This window comes from Eurosta solidaginis, chromosome 5 (genome assembly GCF_040869045.1).
Source record: "Eurosta solidaginis isolate ZX-2024a chromosome 5, ASM4086904v1, whole genome shotgun sequence".
Classification (NCBI taxonomy): domain Eukaryota; kingdom Metazoa; phylum Arthropoda; class Insecta; order Diptera; family Tephritidae; genus Eurosta; species Eurosta solidaginis.
The window spans coordinates 271812842-271840154 of NC_090323.1; the positions used below are offsets into that span (position 1 = coordinate 271812842).

A 27313-nucleotide genomic window follows, 5' to 3' on the forward strand; every position below is an offset into this window, starting at 1 on the left:
CAAAAGCACAATTGAAGGGTTTGCCAAGCCACCAAATCAATTTGATATTAGTTGTTAGGCCGCTTTCAAAAAGGAAGAAAATTTGTACTCCGAAAATTAAATTTTTACTCCGGCATAGTCGTTTACTCAGGTAAAAAGTTCTGTAAAATAACTTCAAATTTTTGTTTTTAAAAATCAATTACTTTTCTGTTTAGCTTTTCAAATAAAGTATAGCTTTTTTAGTTCAAGTTACAGCTCTAGCCCTCTAACAATAATTTTTGTGATATTTTTTGTAGTTGTTTTCGGACACATGTCATAGCTGTGCAGATAGATCAATTGTTGAGTCTTCATCGTCCGTACGCTTCAGCCCCACTGCTCTTTTTATATTTTGGAATGTCTTTAATTCTTGGACTCCCCAAACCACCGGGGAATGTTCTTACAATCACAAAAATCAGTAAATCTATACGACTAACTTATAAAATGCGACGTGGGGGACGAGCTTCATAAGCGTTCAGTGACTTTTTATCTGACTTCTTGGGCACAAAAGTGTTGAAGGGAATAAGTTTGCTAAGGATATGGACAGGTAAAGTCTAGAATTAGATATAAGCGTGAACGACCATCACTAGGAATGCTTCTATGGTGGAGTATATCCTCTGCAGGAGCTGTGAAAATGAGGAGACAGAAAACTTCATTCTATTGAATGCAGGACAGCAGAGAAGACGAGTTAGGTTAATAGGTTGACGGAAAAGGAAGGACGAAGCCAGCCTGTGAGTATTTATTATATTATTTTATTTTAATATTAAGAAGTCTCCCAGCTTTATTGACTTTACAAGCCGTATAAGGTTGAAAATTAACCTCAAACAACTGCTGAAGGTGTCAACTAAGCAAAATATTCCTCATGACTTTTTTGATGAATCTTCTATGTCCTATAAAATATATATAGCGATTTGGGTACAAGGGTTAGGGCTCTTTTTATACACTTGAAAATTTTCAATCCGATTTGTATGAAAAAACTAAAGTCGTGATGAGGCACATCTAAACATTGAAATAAAAACCTTAAATTTTTACAGGCTATCTTTTACATATCCTGAACAAATTTTTAAAAGTGGGTTCATACTTATATGTTTTTCTGGTGGCAATCTGAAAGTTATCGTTTCGTACGACATTCGTCTGGCCTTGCTTATATGGAAAAACAAAGTTGGCTAACTCGTTGTAATAGGATTTCCCACTAATTCTGAGATAGTTTTGCAACTAGTTGGTTTCACTTCAGGGTATATATACCGCGTATTGTGTATGTAAATGTGATTGTGAATAAATTGCACAGTTCCAGCCGCAAAACCACAGAAAGCATTTAAAACGCATTTTTTAATGGACTCGAAAATGTTGATGCGTTCGTTGTAAACAAACGATAAACTTCACATACGCGACTGAACACACATACACATACATATATGTTTACATTTAACGCATCGCCAAAGTCATAGCCATCATCGGTAGGGATTGAACCGACGCATTGCGCGTCGAAACGAGGCGACTGTCATTTCACACAAAAAAGCCAAACTTTTTCATTCGAGTATGTGCGATTGCAATGAGACGCAATTTTCAATTCATTTTAACCGCGTAAAATTAGTTCTTTGCTGATCTTTTTATCCTATAACGATGTATCAGCCGCACTCCGCTAAATACTTCATCCACCATGTCCGGCACAGCAATGGATTGCGTAAGTATGTAATGGCATTTGTGTGTGCATTCTTTGCATATTTATGGGCGTTTAAGCCAATGCTGACATGCGTGTGAGTGTGTATGTGCATATCATGTTCAATAATTATCTACAGCAAATAACGAACATAAATTTTTGATTATTCAATCTTTTCGCATGTATGTATGTAAATATTTGAAGATGTTTACTCAAATATTCGGAAGCTGCGAGTAAGCTAGCGATTCCTCTATTTTCATGACCGATTTTCGTTTCGAACGAACGGCTAAGCTCATCATATAGAATATACAAATTCAATCGTCTTTGAATGAGACAGAGGAAAGCTTCCTAATTTTCTAATAAGGGTACGGCAGAAAAAGAAAACCAAGAAGAACCATATAGCCTAATATCTCTCCTGGCACCAGTAGCCAACAAACTTGCGGATTGAACCAAGAACCTCGCCATAGATCAGTACTCGTAGCGCTAAAATTATCAAAAGCTTCTGACACAGTGAATAAAGCACGTTATTTCAAGACTTGGAAGAGTCAACTCTGGTCTCAAAAGATGGGCCACAAAAATTCTGCGTGGTCGGCAAGCATCGACCCAGTTCAGGAACCTAACATCAAAGCCGAGAATAATTAAACAGGAGCTGCGGAGAATTTAGTTTTACATATCGAAGCTCCCTTCCAAACCCGAAGAAGTTTCCGTTGTTTCCTACGCCGCTGACGGCATGATAATGGCAATAGGTCTTGCTCCTTTCATTAATGAGCAGCTATCCTTACTCTTTCCAGTTTTTTCGCCTCGCGTAACGTGGCTTTCTCGACCAAGTCTAAATTGACCATATTCTGACTGCTGACCGATACCCGAAAGTACTGATGTAGAAGCTCGATTATGACCTTCGTTTTAGCGAGCATGCCGCCGCTGGTGTACCTTAAGTTCAGAGCCGCAACAAAATGTTCAAGCACCTGGCAGGTTCATAATAAAGGAGAGAAATTAAATGCTGAAAATTCAGTTTCTGTTAAATATTCATAAACCTCTTAGGGGCATACGGTCATCATAAGTTATCCCTATGAAGACATCGGGCACAAACAAATTCAGCCCTTTGAGCCAGATGAGCATAAACACGCCCTCAGCCTAATTCACGATGAGTCAGTTTTATGCCGTTGAATGTCCGGCGAACCCCAGTCTTTCCTCCTGCTATCCACTTTTGGCCAGAAAGATCTTGCTACCCTGCAAGACGTGGTATCCGCCCAACGTTTGCTGAGCTGATTCGAGGCCCATCTATGGAGGAGCAATCCACAGGTGGCCAGCGGGATCCCGAAATCCCTACAGCCATCTTCATCCGGTTCAGTGATGAAGTACTGCCACAAAAATAAGAAGCGCCAGGTAACTCTGTTAACTTTTCTAAGTAGGGTTGCTGAAAGAAAAGCTCATAATTAATCTCTTCGGAGGGGCATAGTGCCTTTTATTTATTTATTTTATGTATCAATTTTACATATCTCGTCCTCGCCTATCCATTCCCCTTTAGACCTTATCTCTCTCCTTATCTTAAAATGCTCGTTTTCCTTCCCTTTTGTCATTCTCTTACCTTCGTTTCCTATGGCTATCTCCTTTTCTTATGTCTCTTCCGATCTCCTGCCGATTCGGCGTTTCTTTTTCTTTCCCTCCTTTTTTCCTATTTCCCTTTTTCTTCTAAATAATATTGTGGATCCTATTATTGTTCCTATTTCTATTGGGATTCCTGCTCCTATTCCTATTTTTGTTCATTTTTTGATTCCCAATGGAGAGTATTCTCTCCATCATAAGCCGCGCCAATTACCGTGGGATCAGCCTACCTTTTATCGCATATTAGGTTGTGTGCGAAAATCTAAAGCCCAAAATCAACCAACTGCTTGAACCTTATCAGTTCGGCTTCAGACCTGTCATATCTACCAGATCTTCTATATACGCCAGAGAATCGACAACACTGTCATTTTGTCGACTTTAAACCAGCTTTTGACAGCGCGGAATAAAATTGGTTAGATGCTGCTATGGTTGAACTTGAGTTACATGCAAAGCTCGGACGTCTGTGTCAAATTAAGTCGAAAAACACTGTCTGCTCCGTAAGGATCTTGCATCGTGGGATTTCTTTTATCTAAGAATATAGTGAATTTTTCCAGCAGCAGATCTAATCCGCAGTTGTACTGAGGACTTTGTAAGCCCATAAAGGATACACACACATATTAATTTTTATTGAAATGTTATTCGCTCTAACTCTCTAACATTTTGAAAAAACTCAAATCTAACCTTGAGTCGAAAACTGGCACATATTTAGTAAATGCATGATAGGATAGGATAGGTTAGGTAGTAGCTACCCTGATAAGGATAGCTCACTTGGACAACACGAAGGTCCGTTGTGATACCACATACACCAAAAATAACGGTGACTTAGATCTAGCTACTTAGAGAATCGTTGGATAGCAACGATAAAGCTCCGAATGATACCGATCCCAACTTTGGATATATCCTCGGGAGATCCTAGTGAGTCGCGACCGAAGTACTTTTGCCTAGTTCTGGCAAAAGCTGGACAATCAAGCATAAAGTGATTTGGTGATTCCACCTCATCATCCTCCATATAGCTGCAGCAGGATGGAGTTTCCAGTATATTGAGACGTACCGCATGGATACCCATGGGACAGTGCCCTGTCAAAACCCCAATGACCATTGATAGGTGAGCCTTAGTGAACCCAATTATTTCAGCAGACCTCCTGCCATCCACTTTTGGCCAGAAAGATCTTGCTACCCTGCAAGACGTGGTATCCGCCCAACGTTTGCTGAGCTGATTCGAGGCCCATATATGGAGGAGCAATCCACAGGTGGCCAGCGGGATCCCGAAATCCCTACAGCCATCTTCATCCGGTTCAGTTGCACCGATGCGGGCTAAGAGATCCGCTTGACAGTTACCCGGGATATCACTATGGCCCGGGACCCAGATAATCTTAATTGTAAAATAATTCGATGCAATCGCAAGCGAGGTCAGGCACTCCCAGACCGCCCTCGATCGCACTGTAGTTGAGCTCAAGGCCTTGATAGGCGCTTGGCTATTAGAGTAGATGTTAAATTCCCTAACCGTAGTAGCACTGGATAGCATTCCATCCACCGCATCCTTAATCGCAGCAATTTCCGCTTGGAATACATTGCAGTGATCAGCCAACTTAAACTTGTGGCTTGAATTTAGGTCTTGACAAAAGGCCTCACTGATACCGATCAGCGCCGTCCGTTGCACTGACACTAACATTTTGGAGGTGCTCGCTGTGTCCAATGCTTTCCACCAGACCAGCACTCCATATAGCAGAATCGGTTTGGCCACCATCTCATAAAGCCAGGGTACTACTCCTGGCGGGAGTCCCCATCTCTTTCCGATAGCCCCTCTGCAGCAGTACCTACAAGGCAATGGCGGCCTTCCTGGTCCAAACTTCCACCTGTGGCGTACCCCTGCACACCTTCCTCTTATTTATGGCCCCTCCCCACTCCGCTGCGACAATTCTGCCGCATATAAGTTTGCTAATAAATTCAACCAGAGCCGCCTCGACTCCTAAACCCACCAGAGCTCTTTCGATTGCCCCCGGTAAGACATTGTTAAAAGCCCCCTCGATGTGTAGAAAGGCACCCAGAGCATACTCATTGTGTTCTAGGGACCCCTCTATTTGCTTTACAATCGACTGGAGAGCCGTTTCCGTCGATCTGCCCTTGCAGTACGCATGCTGTGAAGCAGACAGTAACCCCCGAGGTATCCTTTCCCGTAGGTACAGGTCAATCAACCGCTCAAACGTCTTAAGAAGAAACGACGAGAGATTGATTGGCCTGAAATCCTTAGGTGATACATGAGAGCTTCTGCCGGCCTTCGGAATGAAAATAACCCTAACCGTGTGCCAACACTTCGGGATATAGTTAAGCCTGAGGCAGTTAGTATAGATGATGGCCAACCAGCGGCAGGAAATCCCCAAAGACTTTTGAAGTTGCGCAGGAATGATTCCATCCGGGCCCGGAGACTTATAGGGCTTGAACGACCCTATAGCCCAGGTTATTTGACTTTCCCGTATTGGAATGGCAGGCACTTCTGCATGGCCAACGAACGCCGACCATGCAGGCAAAGATTCCTGCGCAACTGGGACATCGGGAAAATGATTGTTCAGTAAAAGCTTTAGGGACTCCTCGCTACTCATCGACCAGTCCTCACCATCCTCTCTCAGATACCCCAGAGGAGCGGGATTCCTAGAGAGTATTTTTCTAAGCCTCGCGGATTCATTGCAGCCTTCTACGTTTTCGCAGAAGCTTCGCCATGCATCTCGCTTGGCTATCCTTATTTCATATTTATAAATCCCCAGACTCACCTTATAGACCTCCCAGTCCGAGGGTAATTTGCTCCTCCTGGCTCTATTGAAGAGCCGCCGACTGGACGCTCTTAGGTCGCCAAGAGAATCCGACCACCAGGCCGGCTTGCCCTTCCCCCTGTAAGTTTTCAATGGGCAGGACAGCTGAAAGGCGCTATTGCTTGCCGAAGTGAAGTTTTACACAAGAACGTTTATCTCAGATTCGGACAGGTCCGAACTAACGGTAGGCGCCGCAGGCAATAGCTCTCCCAGCTTCCTACAATACAAGTCCCAGTTAGTACTTTTAGGGTTCCTAAAAGATATTTTGCCGGGACGTTCTTCATTCACCGAGAACTTAATATATCTTCCAGTTCTCTACTAACCTGTGTGAGGTCCAGGACCTCCTCCCTTACCGCAGTAATAAAAGTCTGGTCATTCCCCCTATTGCATATACAAAGTCCCTCATCTACAATAAAAGTAAATAAAGACTCACCTCTAGTGTTGGTATCCGAGCTTCCCCAGATGCTATGATGGGCATTAGCATCGGCACCGATAATCACGCCAACACCTCTCCGCCTTGCTTCAGCGGTGATTTCGCCCAGTATCGCAGGTGGTGGTCCCGCTACATCCCCGTGGGGCATGTACGCTGAGACCACCCACATTTTATTACTTCCTCGCTCGAGGCAGACCGTGGTTACGTCAGCATTGCTGAACTTAGAGAGAATAAAAGCTTTAATCTCTTTTTTAACAAGCACACAGGATCTAGGCCTATTTGCCTCCCCATGCACCAAGGTGTTGAATTTTCCAGTCCTTAATCCAGAAATCTTACTGCCGTTACTACTCAGCCACGGCTCCTGGACAAGGACTATATCCACTCCGCCTTTTTCAAGGCAGAGCAACAAATTTGCGGAAGCCGCCTTAGAGTGCTGAAGATTGATTTGACGGATTTCCATCAAAACCGCTCTTCTTCCGCACCCCATCATTGGCGGATTCGTGTTAGTCGTGTCCATTCTAAAAAGTCCCCCCTCAAGGCCGCAATCCGGAGCCGATTGTGTAGTCGCCCTTCAACGGTCCCGTGGTTATCTATGCTATGCAGGGAGGCCACGCGAGGGTTGACGCATTACCTTATGAGTAATGCGTTCAGAGCCAGACCGGACGCGAAGCGGGAAAATTTTCAACCGCACCTACACCACTAACTTAACGGCGATGGAGCCGGAACGTACCTTGAGGCCCGCCACGGTTTTAACGGGACGTGGGCAGGTGCAGCATTAGCCTACCAGCCATTTCGGTAGGGTTCACCCCGACCTACTAAGGTGGCAGAATACCGCACCTACCATCCCAAAGTCATCAAGTCAAGATTGAGTGTCAATAATCAAAAGTTTTAAACAATCCAGTTCGTCACCGTTGTGTACCGATCTTGACTCTTAAAGAGTAATCCCTCCCCTGAGCTCGGCACAATGACTCAGGGGTTCGGGTTTTATCGAGTTGTCCTCTCTAGATCCGCCATTATCAGTAGAAGCAGGGGCACCTCGTGCAGGACGTGATAACTAATCACGCGTGACATTCGTCACTATGGCCGGTCTAAGACTGATAACAGTCCCTGATCCAGAGCCTGGAACCACTTATGATATCCAAGCCAAGTATCTTGAATATGAATTTCTTATTGAAATTTTAAAATTGCAAAATTTCACTCAATTTGTAGAGAATATTCCTATGAGGCTAATTTGCATGAAAATTGTGTTTATATGTAAATATAATTACGTCTTTTTAAAGCTTAGTTAGTAAAACTACTCTCTTTTTAGTTGATTAAGCAGTTGGCAATTGACAAACACAAATAACCATTGACTCCTCCGAGAAGCAACCATCACACACACGCATTTCTAATCTTTGAATTGTGCAAGATGTTACCAAATATCCAACATTCAAGTGAATCGTAACAAAAGCGTAAACGAAATAATGGCAACAACGTGAAAGAAATCGTAATAACATTTTGTACAACAGAGTGTAATAAAAATCTGAAAAACCTACCAATATACAAATGTGTGGTGCCGTTGGGCACGTTTCTGAACGTGGCGCAAAACTCCAACGTCCAAAGTCTTCTCATTGTCGCGCAGATCAGAAGAAAGCACAAAAAAAGCTAAATCAACCGCTGGCATGAGTGTGTGTAGCAAATTATGTCACAGAAGGCATGCAATTCTATCGAATATAGTATAACATGTGAGTATATGTTCACACACACACACTAACACATACAAATGCCTTTAAGAATAAGTACACCTTATTGAACATGACAAGTTACTGACTGTTGCTGCTGCTGCTGGGGTGCCAATTGTGAGCTGCGCAGTTATTGGCGGAATGATTGCCAAGGGTTTGAGACTATTAAGCTCGCATATAAATGTACTACTTTCCAGCCAGCTGACACCAAAGTGACGCACAAGGATATGACAGGCAGTTCTTTTTTAGTCCTGGCACGAAGTTTGTTAGTGGTTATTTTCTGACTTTCTTTTCATCAGTTACACACATACATACATATGTACATGTTGACCTTTGTCGTGAGTGTCCAGGCGATAAAACCAGTACAGCTCTGGTTAAAAATATATGGGGTATTCCATCCCATTTCGACCAATTTTGAACCCGACCCCTTTAGAATTAGCTGAAAGTTTTTCTTCTTTTTCTAGCTTACGAAAGACGTTTTTCAGAAGTTTTTCAGATTTTTTCATCCAAAATGCGATAACTTTTTCAAAAATTGACCGTTTGGGATCTTTTTTTTTAAATTTGTTTTTAAATGTACTTTTCGCAAAAAAATTCAAAAAAATGTTTAAAGTTTTTTTTTGTAATTTTTCAGTTTTTCGAGATTTTTCGAATTTCTCCATTTTTTTTTCTCATAAAAAACCACAATCAATTCGGCAATCATCCCCACTAATTCCGCAGTGGGCCGATTTTTTTTTTTTTTAATTGAAAAAAAAACTAAAATTTTTTTGTATTTTTTCCGAAAAGTATATTTAAAAACAAATTAAAAAAAAAAAAAAAAAGATCCCAAACGGTCAATTTTTGAAAAAGTTATAGCATTTTGAAAACAAAAACGGTGTTTTTTTAAAAATTCATAACTTTTTTTGAGTTGGATGAAAAAATTTGAAAAACTTCTGAAAAACGTCTTTCGTAAGCTAGAAAAAGAAGAAAAACTTTCAGCCAATTCTAAAGGGGTCGGGTTCAAAATTGGTCGAAATGGGATGGAATTCCCCATATACATACGTACACCGTGTATTACCAAATAAGCGTGGACTTTGAGCAGCGTCAGCTGAGCAAACTCTGAGCTGGCATCCCCTCTTGCCGAATATCGAGGTCTTTCTGGCACGTTGTTGACTGCAAACGTTCGACGGAGATATAAGGGTTTACCAAAGCTCATCTATCCATGGTTGTTGTAGTGTTAACAGCATATATCCCAAAGGGAGTCAGTGCGTGTCGCCTCAATGTGCCGGAAAGCCTCAGCTATGTTAGCTGTTTGGAGAACATCGAGGTGGAATTATCCACTCGATTCTCCGGAGGAAATTTCCAAGCAGCGGGGAGCGTAGTAACACAACAGACCAACATAAAAATGTCCGAGTGAGCTGCTCTTCAACTGCAGAGCTGCCAACTAACCTAACCCAACCCAGGGAAAAGTTAAACTAATGGAATTTGTAGGACTCGATACTGATATAAAGCAAATATCGCAAATCAGTGAACTACGCATGGAGCAATCTCCTCAGCGAAGGCAATGGAAACATTCCTCAAGTTTCGCAAAACTTCCTAATTTTTGTGTACAAGAAAGTTCTTTTTTAAATTTGTGTCTCTAAAATCAAGACAAACTCTTGCTTGAGTTGGTTAGCTGTTGGGGTATAAGGTTATCTTATTTTCTTTCGATTCTTAGTTCTGGTAACGTGGGTTTCATTAAAAACTCAGCTTAATAACATTGTTCCCAGAAGGAAATTATCTCAGTGTACAACGATTCGTACAAATATCTAATTTTTTTTTGTTTTATTTAAATTTAAAACGACTCATATAAGCGATTTCGCCTTCTCATTGCTTCAGGGTTGCCACATTTTATAGTTTTTAAATGAACTAAGCAAGGTAAAGTATTACATGATTGATATTAACTAATTAAGATTTACTTTTGAAGCTTATACCACGTTTACACAAATCTCTTAATCTACAAAAAATCGTCAATAGATAATCTACCCGTTTCATCCCTGCAAACTGGATTATTTTCTGTCAAACTTAAACTTAAACTCTCCACATTTCTCTTTTTTTTTGTGCTTGCAATTAGGGATTACACTCTAGAGACGGAAATTTTTCTATGAATAAACAATAGTTTAAAAAAAAAATAAAAAAACACGCTTTTATAGCAAACCGAACTAAAAAATAGAAAATAATTTTCAATTAAAAAGAGTTTATATAACAGTAGTAGAAGGTCAAACAATCGTTTATAGTTAATCACCTCAAAATAAAATTATAATAAAATTTAAGTTATTAACAGAATAATTTAATTCACAGTAAAAAGCGTGGGGTGCTTGATATTGAATGTCACAATCATTCTATTGGCAACTATCTGAGAGGAAAGATATGAAATGTAGTCAAATGCACCCCACGCTTTTTAATCTGAATTAAATTATTCTGTTAATAACTTAAATTTTATTATAATTTTATTTTGAGGTGATTAACTATAAACGATTGTTTGAACTTCTACTACTGTTATATAAACTCTTTTTAATTGAAAATTATTTTCTATTTTTTAGTTCGGTTTGCTATAAAAGCGTGTTTTTTAGTTCTTTTAAACTATTGTTTATTTTTAATTTTTTAGTTCAAGTAATTTTAAAAGTTTTAGTCGAGAGTGATGAAACCTCGAAACGCCAGCGGACCATGGATGAATCCAACCCCATGGCACCTAAAAGGGCCAAGACGCAGGGAGACTGGACGCGGCCTTTCGCCGAAATTGCCAAGGGTCGGCAGATCATTGGCGTTATAGACGAGAGCAGCGAAGATGGCAGGATCCCGTAAACAACAGTGGAAGTGGATCGAGGCCGCGCTCGCTACGGTGGCCGTTAAGGTAAAGAATGACAACCCTGGTCCACCGTCATCTTACACCGATGCAGGGTGGTTCCAGGGCAATGTCAAGCAATTGCCTGTGACGACGCCAGGTCGGTAAACCTCTATAGGGCCGCCGTCACGCTGATAGGGGTGGTATATCCGGGCGCGCGCCTCAAGGTAGTAGAGGCGCGTGATATCCCCTCACGACCAAGGGCTAGAGCCTGGGTTCCAGTGACGCCAACGGACCCAGCTGACACCCTGGAGCTACTCCAGGAGTACAACCCGCCACAGGTTTGGAAGTCAACCGGGATAAAACCGAGCTTGTCCTCTTCACGAGGAGGTACAAAGTACCAAATCTTACACCGCCAAGAATTGGGGGTACGTTCTTAGCATTTAGCGATCAAGTCAAGTATTTGTGAGTCATTCTGGATAGGAAGCTATTATGGAGTGGCCATATAGTGGCCATATAGTGGAGCGATCCAAGAAGGCAGCAGCAGAGCTGTTCACCTGCAAGAGGGCAATTGGCACCTCCTGGGGATTCTCCTCTAAGGTGATCTACTGGATTTACACAGCAATTGTGCGCCCGATTCTTCTTTATGGTGCCTTGGTCTGGTGGCCTGCACTAGCTAAATGTACCTATCTTAAAATCCTTCGAAAGGTGCAACGGAGATCGTAGTTCTGCATTACCGGGGCTCTCGGCTGCACTCCCGATTCCGTTACATACATACATAGATATATAGATACATAGATAGATACAGGCCAAGCTAATAAAAGCGTGTTAAAAAGGGCTCCAGTATGCTCTTTCGTAGATGTGCCATGCATCCACTTCTAGCATTAATAAATAAATGCCTTTTTCGCATTATGTGCAAGGTTTCAAATCTATGGTCATTGGGGGTGGTCATAAGTTCAATTGACCTTATGTCCGTTAACCTTATGTCATCCCACCATCACATTTTTGCATTATCATCGAGCCTTGATACGTGTGCAAAGTTTAAATCAAACTTATGGCCATTCAAAGTGAAAATAAGGCCAATTTACTTTATGGCCGTTGACCTTATGTCACCACACCATCACATTAATGCATTGTCATCGAGCCTTGATACGTGTGCAGAGTTTCAATCAAACTTATGGCCATTCAAAGTGGAAATAAGGCCAATTGACCTTATGGCCGTTGACCTTATGTCACCGCACCATCACATTAATGCATTGTCATCGAGCCTTGATACGTGTGCAGAGTTTCAATCAAACTTATGGCCTTTCAAAGTGGTAATAATGCCAATTGACCTTATGGCCGTTGACCTTATGTCACCGCACCATCACATTAATGCATTGTCATCGAGCCTTGATACGTGTGCAAAGTTTCAATCAAACTTATGGCCATTCAAAGTGGTAATAAGGCCAATTGACCTTATGGCCGTTGACCTTATGTCACCAAACCATCACATTAATGCATTGTCATCGATCCTTGATACGTGTGCAAAGTTTCAAATTAATCAGACTTCTAGAAACCGGTGAAAATTAAGCTCAAAAATTCCGTTACATACAGGCCAAGCTAATAAAAGCGTGTTAAAAAGAGTCCGCATCCCTAAAATTACTTCATAATTTCCAATTGTATAAGGGAAAAATGTATATGGGAAGTCTAGTTATAAAATTAACGATTAGGAGTTAAATACAAATATGAAGATAATCTCGTTCTATGTAAACTAGGTCTTAGGCTAAAAAATATTGAAAGGGCTTGCACTTTTTTCAACTAATAATGTGTTTTTTTTTATAAATATAGGGTTGCCATTGGCTTTCACCGCAAGATTAATATCTTATGACTCATTTTTGGTGCACAGTTAATATTAAATTTGCAAAATCTTTAAGTATTCCCCAAACAAAGGAAAAAATAGAGAAAACATGAAAGGAAAAGAAATCTTAAAATTTTCACGCTCTGATTGCAAATTTTGTTTTTATTTATTTCATACAAATATGAAGAGCCTTCTCCCCAAACTCCCCACAAAATGTGCTCATCATCCCCAGCCAAAAAAAATCTATCAGCAGGTGTGACTTCTGTTTTGGCTTTTACCAAAGAATAGTAAAAATGTTAGAGAATGAGGAAAAAAATTTATAAATTCAGCGCTTTTGTTGTTGGCAAAAGGAAAGAAAGAAATTAAAGCTTTGGTGGATAAAACTGAGAATAGAATCGAAGTGCTAAAGCGACTTGGCGTCACGTGGTCACAACATAAAGAACGTGATGAAATTTCATAAAAATAAAATTTTCCGCGCCATGGGTGTCATCCATCCAAGTACGAATTTTACGAGATTACTGCCTGGTGGCGTTTAGATGGTTGGGAGTCGCTTAGCTTAGCGGTCATAGTCCCAAATTGTCGTACGCAACGGTGCAAACATCTTTTTTACGAGACATGTAGTGTTTTACTGTGCATGTGTGTGACTTTGGGTGTGTTTGTGCCTTTTTTAAGGCGCAAATATTTAAGTAGTAAACATGTATGTATTTTACGTTTGATGTCATCAGTGGTAAACATTAAGAACATGGCTATATACATAAGTAAGTTAAATATATGCACATACATACATATTAAGCATAACAAATTGATGACCTTTAATGCAATGGGGTCAACATAATTTGTCCCGCAGTTTCAATTTGCACCGATTTATATAAAAGGCTTTGCAATAAATGGACATCCGCATATAAATGTGAGTAAATGCGTGGGTGCATACATTTATTCAGAAATTTATATATGTATGAATGTACAACAACAATACATATTCAATGTACGCTTTGATGAAGCTCAGCTGGAGTTTATTGTTTTAAGATGATCATACCGGAGCATTTGTTTAGTTCGCAAAATTATTTGAAATTGCTTATTTATTTTTAAGTACAGATATTATACGTAAGTATGTGTGTTGGCGGCCACCGTGGTGGGATGGTAGCGTGCTCCGCCTACCACACCGGATGCCCTGGGTTCAAACCCCGGGCAAAGCAACATCAAAAATTTTATAAATAAGGTTTTCAATTAGAAGAAAATTTTTCTAAGCGGTGTCGCCCCTCGGCAGTGTTTGGCAAGCGCTCCGGGTGTATTTCTGCCATGAAAAGCTCTCAGTGAAAACTCATCTGCCTTGCAGATGCCGTTCGGAGTCGGCATAAAATCATGTAGGTCCCGTCCGGCCAATTTGTAGGGAAAATCAAGAGGAGCACGACGCAAATTGGAAGAGAAGCTCGTCCTTAGATCTCTTCGGAGGTTATCGCGCCTTACATTTATTTATTTATGTGTGCATGCTTGTCTGCAAATATGTATGCTTACGTATATTATTATCATTGAGATTTTGCCATCAGAAATTAGTACCTAATGAACCAACAAACCGTCTCAAATCAAAAGTCAAGCAAGATGATGGAGCAATCCAGGAAAAATCGTTTGCAATAATGCAGACAATAAATACAAGGCGCGATAACCTCCGAAGCGATTTTAGGCCGATCTTCTTTTCCAATTTGCGTCGTGCTCATTTTAATTTGTTCTAAAAAATGGCGTGACGGGGCCTACATGTTTTACGCCGACCCCGAGCAGCAAATGCAAGGAAGATGAGTTTTCACTGAGAAGGTTTTTATGGCAGAAATACACTCGGAGTGTTTGCCAAATCACTGCCGAGGGGGAGCCTGCTTTTGAAAAACTTTTTTCTAATAGAAAAAAACTTGTTTTTAATTTTTTGATGTAGCCTTGAGCGGCATTGAACCCAGGATCTCCGGTGTGCTAGGCGGAGTACTCTTCCATCACACCATGGCGACCGTCGCATAATATGCATTTATAAAAAATTGTTGCTAGGAAACAAGTTTGGTCCTTATCAGATTTTTCAATTTTTTTCTGTGCCAATTTCGTTTTGCAAAATTGTGTTTTTTGCTTAAACCGGCACAAATTTGAAATTCTTCTTCCTTGTCACAATGCTGGTGAAGTGTGATGAATTTAAAATATATTAGCTGTCAAAATTAAAATCAACAATTCGAAAATCGGCAAAAACTTACGATTTTCCATGGAATGCTCGTAATATTTATTGGGGTGTTTCAAAACCCAATCAAATAATCTAAAAATTAATAAAATATTAAAAAGGTGGTAACCAAAAAAATACAATTATGATATTTAGTGTCACCTAAATTATGCTTATTACTGTTTTTTCTCATATGCGAATGGTTATATACCCTTTGAGCATCTTGGTTAAGTTTTTCGAAATTCTATTGTAGGTTTTTTATTAGCGAGACAGCTATATATAATTTTAATTTTATTTATTTTTTATTGCTTTATATAATTTTTTAACCTTTTTATTGATGTTAGAGAAATATTACAAAATTTGCACACGGCGATGGCTACAGCTGAAGCATTGCTAATAATGCAGTGCTGTAAATCCAATCTCATTGTAAAATTTTATAGAGCGCGCCGAAAAATATTCCACACAATTCCAGAATAAAAACATATATATATATATGTGTGTGTTTTTTACTCAACAATTAGTTTCTGGTAACATAATCATGATCAAAACAGTCATTCTGTATCTGATCTATCACTTTCTGACAAATAGAAATTATCAAACTCAGCATTACACTTTCATTAGCATTAGGCTATATTGGGAAAATTTGAATGCGCTCTGGTTTTTTCTCACTATAAGGATAGTGATGCCTTTCCACACTACGAACTGCAATGAACAATCATTTCATTTTTTCACAACCACTGAATGAAAACCAAAAAATGGCATTATTGGAAGTTTTTTATACCTCCACTCAAATGAGTGAGAAACATTTTTGTGCACTTAGCTGAAGCTGAAAATATTTTCACTACCAGCTTTTAAATTTTGATGAGAGTTACCACTCAACTGTGAGTGAAGACTAGTGCGCTCATGCACTACCCCCATCTCTGAAACCCAGGCACATGCTCGAAGCATGCATCGCTGTGTTTAAAATTTTGATTTTTTTAATTCGTGAACCTCCATGTAATAACGCCTGGAATTTAGAGCTACCCCGAACGCATTTTCTTCAAAAAATCAAATTTTGATTTAACTAAATTAATTTTTTTTATAAAGCATACATACATACATATATACTGAGGTTGGCAGCTAATAGCTTTTTAACTGTATCTGTATAGAGAGGAAATAAGTAGTTGTTGTAGTTCTTATCTTTATACTTGGGAGCATAGATATTGAATACTCCATGCCCCTCCAGCACCACCTCACTGTTCTGTGTTGAGTTTTTCTTAGTTTAAACCGCAGTTTATCCGGTCTTTTATGGGAAGCGTCTCCGGTAATGGCAATATAAATTATAAATTGTTAACCAGTGCACGCACTTTACCACTTTATTGGTAGATCTACAAACTTTTTAGCCCATTTTCATTTTCTAACAGTTCTACCACCAAAGCCCAAAAATCTACCAACATTTCAATATATTCGCATTGAAACCAAATACTGCGATCATTAGGTAAATGTATTTAATTGTCAAGCACACCCAAATAACATTAAGATGTGACACTAACCAAACTCACCGATTTTGAAAAATTTGTGCACAAATTCAAACAATAAATAAATGTAGTAAATGAGCAAGCAAATATTTTGAACGAAAATAAAAAAATTTTAAGTAGAGATAACATGCCGAAGTCGTTATTTTGTTGCAGAATTTTTGGTACATTGGAAAATTGTTGTTGTAATTAGAAGTTTCGTTAAATTTTCGTCAGTATTTCAAGCTCGAAATACATGAAAAAAGAAAGTATCATAAGGCATAACCTATGTATATACAAATTTACATGTATTGTTATGTTTACATGTTTTTTAAAGTGTTATTTCCATGAAATGTGCACAATAAATTATGAATTATTTTGTACAAATGTAAACTGTAACTTTGTTTTCTTGGAAAAAAAATCTACCAACCTTCTCCTTTTTAAAGGTCCGTGCACTGTTGTTAACCCAAATTTCCACAACAAACGTTATCTAAGTTCAACCATCTCTCGACAATTAGTCATAGATTACTTGAGAACGCGAGCAACATTTTTTGAAACGGCCTAATGCACAAATATGTAAGCACATAATCCTCAATAATATAAACGTAAAAATAATGGCTTCAATAAAGACTTAACTTAAACTTTTGCAAAATATTTTCATTTTTATAACCATCATCACAAACATAATCATCATCCATCGAAATAAGGAGTGAATGAGGCAAGTCGGTGCAAAGACACCAAAGCCATGTAGGAGTTGTGAACGGCCTTTAAGCATTTTGGCGCCTTCATATCTGCTCTGTCAGTGCTTATTGTGATTCGAAAGAATAAAAATATAAATAAAAACAACGCATTTATAGCCTTAATACGACATCATAAATATGTATGTTTTTATACTTATATATGAACGGGAATCTTTATCGAGATTCTAAACGTGGGAATTACGCATAAAGTGCTTATAGTGTAGATATATGTCTGAATAGTTATGTTTATACACTTTAAAAATAAATAAATGTAAGGCGTGATAACCTCTAACAAGATTTTAGGCCGATATTCTCTTCCAAATTGCCTCGTTTCTCCTACAAATTGACGTACGGGTTATATGACGACTTCCCACGGCATCTGCAAAGTTGATGAGTTTTCGCTGAGAAGCTTTTCATGACAAAAATACGCTCAGAGTGCTTGCCAAATCACAATAAATACACCATCATATGCATATATAAGGATTGTAAGGAAACTCTTCGAAACCTTCTGGGTACAACTAGGCTAATTCGATATGGTGCAATTTACTTAACATTGTAGAAGATAACTACGCAGGCAGTAGAACTAAACTCCCGAGAAACCATGTTATATAAAACTCGACACATCTAATGTATTGGTATTTTTTCTTGACAGCCTCACCATAAGTTCTGGTCTTTGGCCTCGATAAACAAATAAAAAAAATGGTGGGGCGATTACAAAACGAAGTAATTACATTCTCAATCAAAATGCTTCAAAACTACGTCGTTCCTGTTTTTGTGGTTACAGCAGTAAAAACATTCCCCTGCTACCAATGAGGCATTCCAAGGCAATATATGAGTATGAAGTACACGAAGAAGAGGTTGGTTAGTTGGTTGCTATGCTGCCCGGCTATGAAGCCGGGCCCAAGTAGCGCTCTAGGTGCCATTTTGATGCACTTTCTCCTGGAACCAATTATATGTTGGGTGATGTACCCTGCGTACACTCAAAAAATTTTATTGGTAAAACTAACCGAAAAACTATGTTAAAACGGCTCCAACCTATAAATATTGGTGAAACCAACCAATAGAAAATAGTTAAAAACCTTTACTGAAGTCGTGGTTAAAAATTGTTAATTTTACCAAAAAGAAACGGTTGATATTTAACCATGTGAAGTTGGTTGACCTAACCATAAAAGTAGGTTCGTATGGCTCCAACCTATAAAAATTGGTGAAATTAACTTACATTAATATTTATTTCCATCTAACCACAAAAGTTGGTAAAAAGTAGTGTAGAAATTGTAATATAACCACAAAATTTGTAGAATTAACTATTTTTACTGTTAAGTTACTATAAAAATTGTATTGTTACAAAAATTGTGGTACATAGTACTAAACGATAAAAATTTTCATAGTACTATTTATATTGTAGTCCTACAATATAAATTGTGTGATAACAATTTTAATAGTTTAGTACTACCACACCTTTAGATACATTAAAGTTTTTGTAGAATAGTTAAAATAAACATTTAAATTTTTGTGGTTACGTATCTACTTTAATTTAAATATCAACGTTGTAAAGATTAAAACATACAATTTATATTTTATTCACGAAAACTTATTTATTTCTTTTAAATATATAATAATAAAAATAATTCACAAAAAGTTACAATGTTCAAGCCTTTTCCGCTCTTCTTAAGTTAACCATAACAGTCTTTTAGATAACGTTTTAAACATAAATGAATATGTGTACGTTCAGTTAAAAAAAAAACCAAAAATAAGGTTAAACCAGAATCTATTCTAAACCTCTTCAAGCATTCTTTTTTTTAACATCGTTTTAATCACAAGTTTTCAGTGCCATACTTAAATTTTATTTATTCAGAAATCTCTTTCTCCGAGAACTTTATATTAATAAATAGGTTCATATAGTATGAATAAATATACATTAAATTTTCTCCAGAAAAAGTAAACATACTTAACTTCTAAAAAAAATATACAGCGTAGTAAAAGCTTTTAAAGCGTATTTTTAATTATCCATAAAAGTCTTTACGAAAATTACATACCGTTTGCATGAACATTTTTGCAAAACATATTTTAAAAAATTACTTGAATTTTGAGGATAGAATGTGTTTACAGCACCTATGCCTCAATTTTCCTTAAAGAGGTCATTAATTTTTCTTAGCCTAAACATGTTTTTTTACTAGAATATATATATATATATATGTGTACAAACATTTATTTGGTGTATTCACGAAAGCCTGCTTATCAGGTTATCTGTTTATGTGTTTATATTTTGAACACAGTTTAAAAAACCAAAATACACTGGAGAGAAATAATTTTTAAAACAGATAACTTTATATGCAGACTGTCGTGAATTGCCCAATTGTATTAATAGAATTTCGGTCTTATATATAAATTTCCATTTGGAGAACGATTTATATGTAAAGGTGACTTGTAAAATTCGGACGGCTGTAGAATTGTAAAATTACTTTCTTTCAGTGAAATCAAGTATGACTGGAAGTGTTCAGAAAAACATTCAATTTTGTGCTTGATGCACAGGGGGCTTTAGCCCCTCAAAATGGTGACTACAATGTACACAAAAGAAGGTGCTTGAAGATGTCAAATTATGTAAAACTTTAAAGTGAATTGCAAGAAAATCCACATTTTGAAAAACTTGTTCACACAAACTTGTTCACACAAAAAGCATACATATATGTACGCTTATTAACAAAGTTTTCTTATCATACTATTTAAGATCGTTAATTAAACACAGTACATTTGGAGATGCCTTGTCGTCTTCTAAATTTATCGAATAAAAATACTTTTGAACAAACAACCAAAATTCTAAGCTATCACTGGGGTATTTTAAATTCAGCACATGAAATGTCTTAAAACACGTATCAAACGCACTTACAAAACAAGGCATCTCATACTTGATTTCATCAAAGTAAACATAAAACTTAGCGTCACATAAATTATAGCCAACTGCAATAATTATTGGTTGTAAGGTCTCACCGCGATCAAAGAGAGAAGTCTTCAGCTTGTTTAAACAGTTTTCAACATCATTTGCCGTAACAACATGAAGAATAAATGACATTTGCGAATCTTTGATAGTGGACCGGTAAATCTTTCTTGTGGTATTTGCTTTTCGTTTTATTGTTGGACGTAGCAAAACATGTAGCAGTAGTGCAATGAGCTGTTCTGAACCTATGTATATGTTTAAAAACAGTATAGAAATACATATAAATAAATGTACAAATAAATGTTTGAGGAAATGCGCTGACAAACCTTTATCTTGTGATTTTATTGTTTCCAATTGTTGCAAGTGCGCCGGATCCGTCAACTTTGCATTTAGCAATGGGATAATCTTGAGATTAAAGGTTTTCCATTTATCGACGATAGATGTCGAATGTGGATGCAAATAACTAAAATCGATTTGAATCTAAAAATAGATAGTATTGATGCTGTTAATATATATTGTATTATTGTAATTCGTACAAGTATATAGTATTGACATGTTTTAGTATGTGATTTTCATTTTTTGGTTTTGGTTTGAAAAACACTAAATTTTTTTTTTCAAATATTTCAAATCAAAAACCCAAAATTATTTATGGCAGAAGTGGTTAAAGCATTTCAATACCAGGTGCCCTATAATTATGATAAGCACTATACTTACCAGATTATAACCCAATGAATGTGAAAAGAGCTTCCAATTTTGTAAGACGTTAATAGTGCTGCTTTGTGTACCGTTTGTGCTTAAAATTTCTTGTCTTCGTTTTTTGAAACACGTCCGCCAATTTTCCTGCACCTCATTCCACGGCTCCGTAAAAATTTTTAGCCAATCTTGAGCCTTGGCAATTTCTGATGAATAAATCAAAAAAGGTTTATAATAGTACACATAAAACGTAGAAAAATTCGACTTCAATATACCTGTTTCTTCTCCACAGTTTGAAATATCAGCTTTTGGGGATTCACCACCTATATTGTTTCTCTCATAAACAAGTTCACCCATTCTCTTTAAGCGTTTTGCATTATTATAATATTTGTCATACAATCTTCCTGAAGGCCGCGATCCAATTAAATTAAAGTATATTGCCTATGTAGAAAATATCCAAATAAAAATAAGCAAAACATTAAAAATATAGTTTTAAATAAAAGACAAACCTTGTCGTCATTGAATGTTCCTTCAATTTGAATAGATATATGCTCAAATTCTTTTCTGCCAATTTTTATTTTATGTTTTAAGTGCCAAGTTATTATAGAATCTATTAGAATTTTACGTGCTGCGTTGTTCAGTTTTCCAGTGGCTTTGTAAGTCTGATTGACATAGTATCCATTTGGATGACTTGCCAATACTGATTGAATATTCTAAATTTTGAAAATAAATTAAAATATTTTAACCAAGAGACACAATTTTTAGAACTCAACACACTGTTTCTCATCTACGTTATTTTTTTTACATATAATTGAATGTGTCTCTATTGTGGGTATTATACACTGAAGATATTTACATACTTACAATGGAGCCGCGGTACCCATGAGGATCGTTGATAACTTTTGAAGAAGTGCTTGTTGATTGGCTGCAGTTTATATATGGTGAATTTTCAATGTCTTCCAGGAAAGTCGTATCAACAGATATTGCATCGCAGGCTTTAACATCAGCATATCCCTTAAATAAAAAAAGTTTTACTTTGTTTACCAAATAAAATTCTAATTTTATGTTTGTACTTACATTTGCGATTTTCCATTGCTGAAGCTTGAAACGAAACTCCACTTTTTCTCCTAATTTACGTTCCCGGAATAAGTATGTCAAGTCCTGCTCTTCCAAATATCTTAGCCGTAATAGATTCATCTACAATTAGTGAAAATATTACACATTTAATAAGTTTTAATTATTTCTTTTACAAACTACAATCGATGCATGTAATTATTTCCACACTTTTTATGTGAGCAATAAAAGCAACAACACAACCAAAGCCAAATAACGGAATGCTTGCATGACGCAGTTTCAACAGCATATTTGTTAATTTACAAAACTAATTATTAATAAACTTACCTTGTCAATTTTGTAAAATGTCGCTGAATCCCCAAGTTTCTAATAAAGATTCTAGTCCGTCCTTTTCAGGAGGTTCTAAAATATTTTCCATTTTTGTAATTTTGCACACAATACTCACGCACGACCGGCTTCCTCAAAGTTTTCAACGAACTGATTGCAATGAGCGTCGGCTTCTATTATTGCTGTCGTTTACTTTTTAACTGCTGTATCAATGGTTACTTTAACACAAGGAATAGTAGTTACACAATTTTCCATTGTCCAAATAACCTATTAAAATAGTTAAAAAGCAACAACAATTTCAGGGAGAAATATTTTAACCGATTGGTACTGGTACAATTAACCAAAGTTTGTGGTTGGTTTAACGATTTTTTGAAATGAACAATTTCATAGTAAAATTAACCAAATAAGATCAGTTAAATCACACTAACAAAATAACATTAGAAAAAATACGATTTACGTCGGTTAGTTTTACAGACGAAATAGTAAGCGAAGAAAGCAACAATTTTTGAATTGGTTAATTCTACTATATTTATTGGTAAGAAAAAAACAACAACATATAAAGAAAAATTTAACTTTTTCTAATGTGTTAATATAACAACATAAAATTGTTTAAATTACAACAACAAATTATACAGAGTATGCACTAACCGAAAAAAAATTGTTAATTTGACCAACGTTTGCAGTTAGCTGAGCATTTTTGCAACAACAATTTCCATTGTAGTAAAATTAACCACGGAAATTGTTAGATTTAACCAATGTTATTTTTCTGTGTGTATTGCTTTACTCAAACCACTTGGTTAAAACTATAAACTTACTTATGTCCTTGATACTGCAGTTTGACACCGCCCTTAAGTCGGGAAACACATAATTGCCTAGAGTTCCGGACCGAAAGTTCGCTAGGGCTGGGCACTCGCAGAGGAAGTGGGTGGTAGAAGAGGGAGAAGAGGTATTACACGTTATTAAATTTATGACGCCGGCTATAAAGCGCCATCTGTCAAATCGTTTTTTTCGCCGCTACAAAGCAGCACGACCATCAATCAAACAATGAATCACAAATGCCGCTGTCGCAAGATTAAATCTTTTAAATTTTTGACAAGTGATAAAAAGAGTGGTTATTTATTTATTTATGTAAATAAAAAATAGAACAGGAGTAAATAGCCGATAACATAAATTAAAATCATTCTTTAGAAAGCTTTTTTTAACACAATTAATATTTTTGTAAAATCCCCCTTTACTGTTTCCTACAATTTATTTGTGTTGCTGACGCGTTCAATGTAATCAAGCAGTTAAGCTTTGCTTTATTGTCGTTGCGGTATGTCGCCGTCGTCTTCAATATAATCAGGTCTTTGGAAAGTAAATTGGGCAGGTCCCCGTGCGAAATATAAAGATTGCAAAGCCCAGCCTTTTTAATTTAAGATTATAATGACGTTCTGGAAAGAAAAACTTTAAAGTTTGGTTTTAAGGAGCAAAATTTTAAGGAATAAAGGGGCGGGCGATAGAGTAAAAGTGATTTAAACCGAAAATAAAAAAAAATAAAAAAATAAATAAAAATCAATAAACGAAAGAGTAGGCCGTTTGTTTTAAGTTTTCTGTGGATTTGCACGAATCGTTCACCTTATTATTTAAAAAGCAAGTCCGTTTTTAAAAAGTTAATCAATTCGTTCGGTCGTTAAGTTTCTTTGTTTTGTTCTTAATACTCTACGGTAATGGAATATACGTGCGAAGTTGTGCCACAATCGAAAGTTTTTGATAGTTTCAAAAAATGTTTGGTTGCTCACAGTTCTTTTAAATTCGTCTGTAAATTCAACCGACCGACAAAGCCTTGACAGATTAGCACGTTGGAAATTTTTTTGTAAAATTCGATTTCGTAATGTGGTAAATTAATGTGTTAATATTAAAGAGGACGGTGAATACTCTTATAACTTTAAAAATATACATAATTAAATAAATATACATATATAATATATTGATAATATCCAAAAAAAATCAACATCTCCTTTCAAATTTTATCGAAAATTTATTTGGGAATGGTTTGCATAATTTCAGTTACAAAATTCATAAACGTTTTTCTTATACCGTTTTCACACAGAAACTTAATCGATTCACAATTCTATTTAATGAAATAATTAAGTTTCCCTTTTCATACAGGGCCTTTTGCTGCATTAAGCGAACATCTGTCAGCAGCCCCAAAAATATTTCGTTTTTACAAAAAGTAGCAGCCGTTTCCTTCTTAACTATAAATACAATCAAAATAAAATGCATGCGCAACTACCCATAGATGCTGCACCTAACCAAATATGTGCCCATTTTCGAAAAAGCCATATTATCTCTTGCAGCAAATGCAGCGAAAATTAAATTTTGAATTTTTTCCTGTTTTCCTATTTTTCGTAAATTATTGAAAATAATTTATTTTTGATTGTCATTTGCTGACAATAAAATTCGAAGCACCAAATAATTCCGACTGGATTTTTCACTAGATTACGCATTCAATAAAGCAATAATGAGATAATTAAGAATTTGTATTTTGTATGGAAGATTGAGTTCAATTAAGGTTTTAATGTAGAAAACTTGATTAATTATTTCATTAAGCCTGTGAAATATGCATTAGATTGTCAAAACTTAAAAAATTTAGATTTAGTTGACGAAATATGATCAAAGTTTGCCACTTTTGTTTTTCTGTTTGCTGCTGAATCATAAGCGTCGAAAAGCGCAATATTAAAGGAGGCGGTTTCCGAAAAACTGCAATTTGACAAAGCTATATTCAAGAGATCCTTATGTTTGTGACTTTAATTAACAAAGATGCTGTGATATTTTCACGCTTTACTTTGTTGTTGTTGTGGGAAAAGCTTTAAACAATTAATCCCTCACCATCCTCACCACCAGCATTCATACAAACACTGGCAAGCTCCATTGTTGGTGTATCCATATCGAATTTAACAATCTGTTATCGATTTAAACTGCTTAAGCAAAACACTAAAACGTTTAAATGTCGATTTTCAAATTGAATGTAATTGCTGCTTAAATTGGCCATAAAAAATGTTCAACCCCGAATATATTCGAAGGACTAAGTTTTGCCTCGGCATTCGCACGTTTACTCTCATCGATACGAGCTGCAATGTGTTTCACTTGGATATTTTTGTGCAAACATCGATGTACGTGGATTTAGTTTTTGGGGTGGCTCAAATGTGCACTCTTACCTACCAAATCGGGATTATTCCCCCTTACCATAAATACCATAAACAAGACTGAATTGTATGTACGCGAAGAATTTGAAAAATTTCTCAACATGCGCATATTTTTATTCAAGTTCACCCTCTTTTCCAGTTTTTACATATCCTTCGAACAAAAAGTTTTGTGAATTCGTTTCATTGCACCATACAATCTGTTCATATCCCGTGCTTTATTTTTAAGTTAACACAATGTTGTAGAAATAAGTTACGACTACTTTCACACATACACGAACAAATGTGGATATGTAAGGATAACGTCAATGCCGGAATGGAGCAATAGAAAGCGAGCAATGGGGAATAACTTAGGTGGCTAATCGAACAGTTGCTGACCTTTTATATTGTTTGAAATGGGCAGCAATAAAGACTTTCCTCCGGAGGATGACTTTAACGTATCGTTAAGATTATTTAAGACATTGATACGTCGCATTTCTTGGGAGAAGTTGATGTGTGTCGATTATTTTTTTCACAGGTTCTTCCGAGATTTGACGCATTGTGAAAATTTGTTTGATGGTATATTACCAGATCTGAAGCTGCACGTAAGTAAAGTAAAGTTAAGAAGCTGCACCTATAAAGTCCAAACAAGCGGTCCACGGTGGGCTCAAATCTTTTGCATAATATGCTTGTACTGATCTTATATCGTCGGTACAATGCCAAAGTCACGAATGTGCCATTTTTGTTTTAACGAAATATTATATATGGGGAAATCCGCCAAACTTTGGTTTTTTTGGAGAAAAAAAATTTTTTTTGAAACATGGTATCACGCAAATATCTTTTTGTTAGGAACATTGGGGGGTAAATTGGAGCTATAGTGCATCGCCGTTACTCGTCTTACATAATGCCTCAAAAAGATATAGTCAAAAGATCGAGCAAAATATATATAAATTGAGGTCGCAATGTTAAATATACATTTATTTCAACACTTATCAACCAATTATATAGAAATTTTAACAAAATTTGGAGATATATGCAGCTGTTGGCTATGTACATTTTTTTTATACACGAGACCCGGTTTTGTAGATATCGGTAAAAATATAAAACCGAATAACCGCCAAATATTTTTTACTGCAAAGTTTGCAACACATTTATTTTAACACCTTTCAACCGATTCTTTTGAAACTTTATAGATATGTGAACGCAGTATGTTCAGGTAAAAAAGTTTTAATACCCGAGATCCGGTTTTGGAGATATTGATAAAAATATAAACCCGGAAAACCTTAATTTTGTTTACTTATTTAAAAACTTCTTAACCGAATGTGTCGAAATTGTATCATGATGTACATATCTATGTGGGATATATTTAGGTAAAATTTTGTTGATACCCGAAACCCGGTTTTAGAGATATCGAAAAAAATATGAAACCGGGTAACCGTCAATTATTTCATACCCGTTTGTTAATTTTTTCTCTACACCACAGTAGTATACTATCAATTGCCTCATCTTGAGGAAAGATATTGATGTTTGTACATGGGGCAAATATATGAAATTTTCGCCAAAAATTGGCAATCGTCAAAAAGTGTAAAAAATTTTTTGTTTTTTTTTTTTTTTTTTTTGTACGAAATTTGTGTTTCTTTGCATTTACTTTTGAATAAAACCTGGTTACAAAAAAATTTTTTTCTACCTTTTTGACGATTGCCAATTTTTGACGAAATTTTCGTATATTTGCCCCATGTACAAACATCAAGAACTTTCCTTGCGTGAATATTCCAAGTTGAGGTAATTGATGGTATACCACTGTGGTGTAGAGAAAAA

The 27313-nt window shown here is 36.7% G+C and overlaps 1 protein-coding gene across 1 annotated transcript in view; it reads left to right on the forward strand.

The window, feature by feature from the left end:
- Positions 1-8118: 8118 nt before the first annotated feature.
- The window catches only part of LOC137251860 (uncharacterized), a 65822-nt gene continuing 46627 nt past the window's right edge, over positions 8119-27313 (forward strand). The window contains exon 1 of the mRNA XM_067786758.1: positions 8119-8244. Within this exon, the coding sequence (XP_067642859.1) occupies positions 8202-8244 (43 nt within the window). The 5' untranslated portion in view covers positions 8119-8201. The remainder of the gene's footprint in view (positions 8245-27313) is intronic.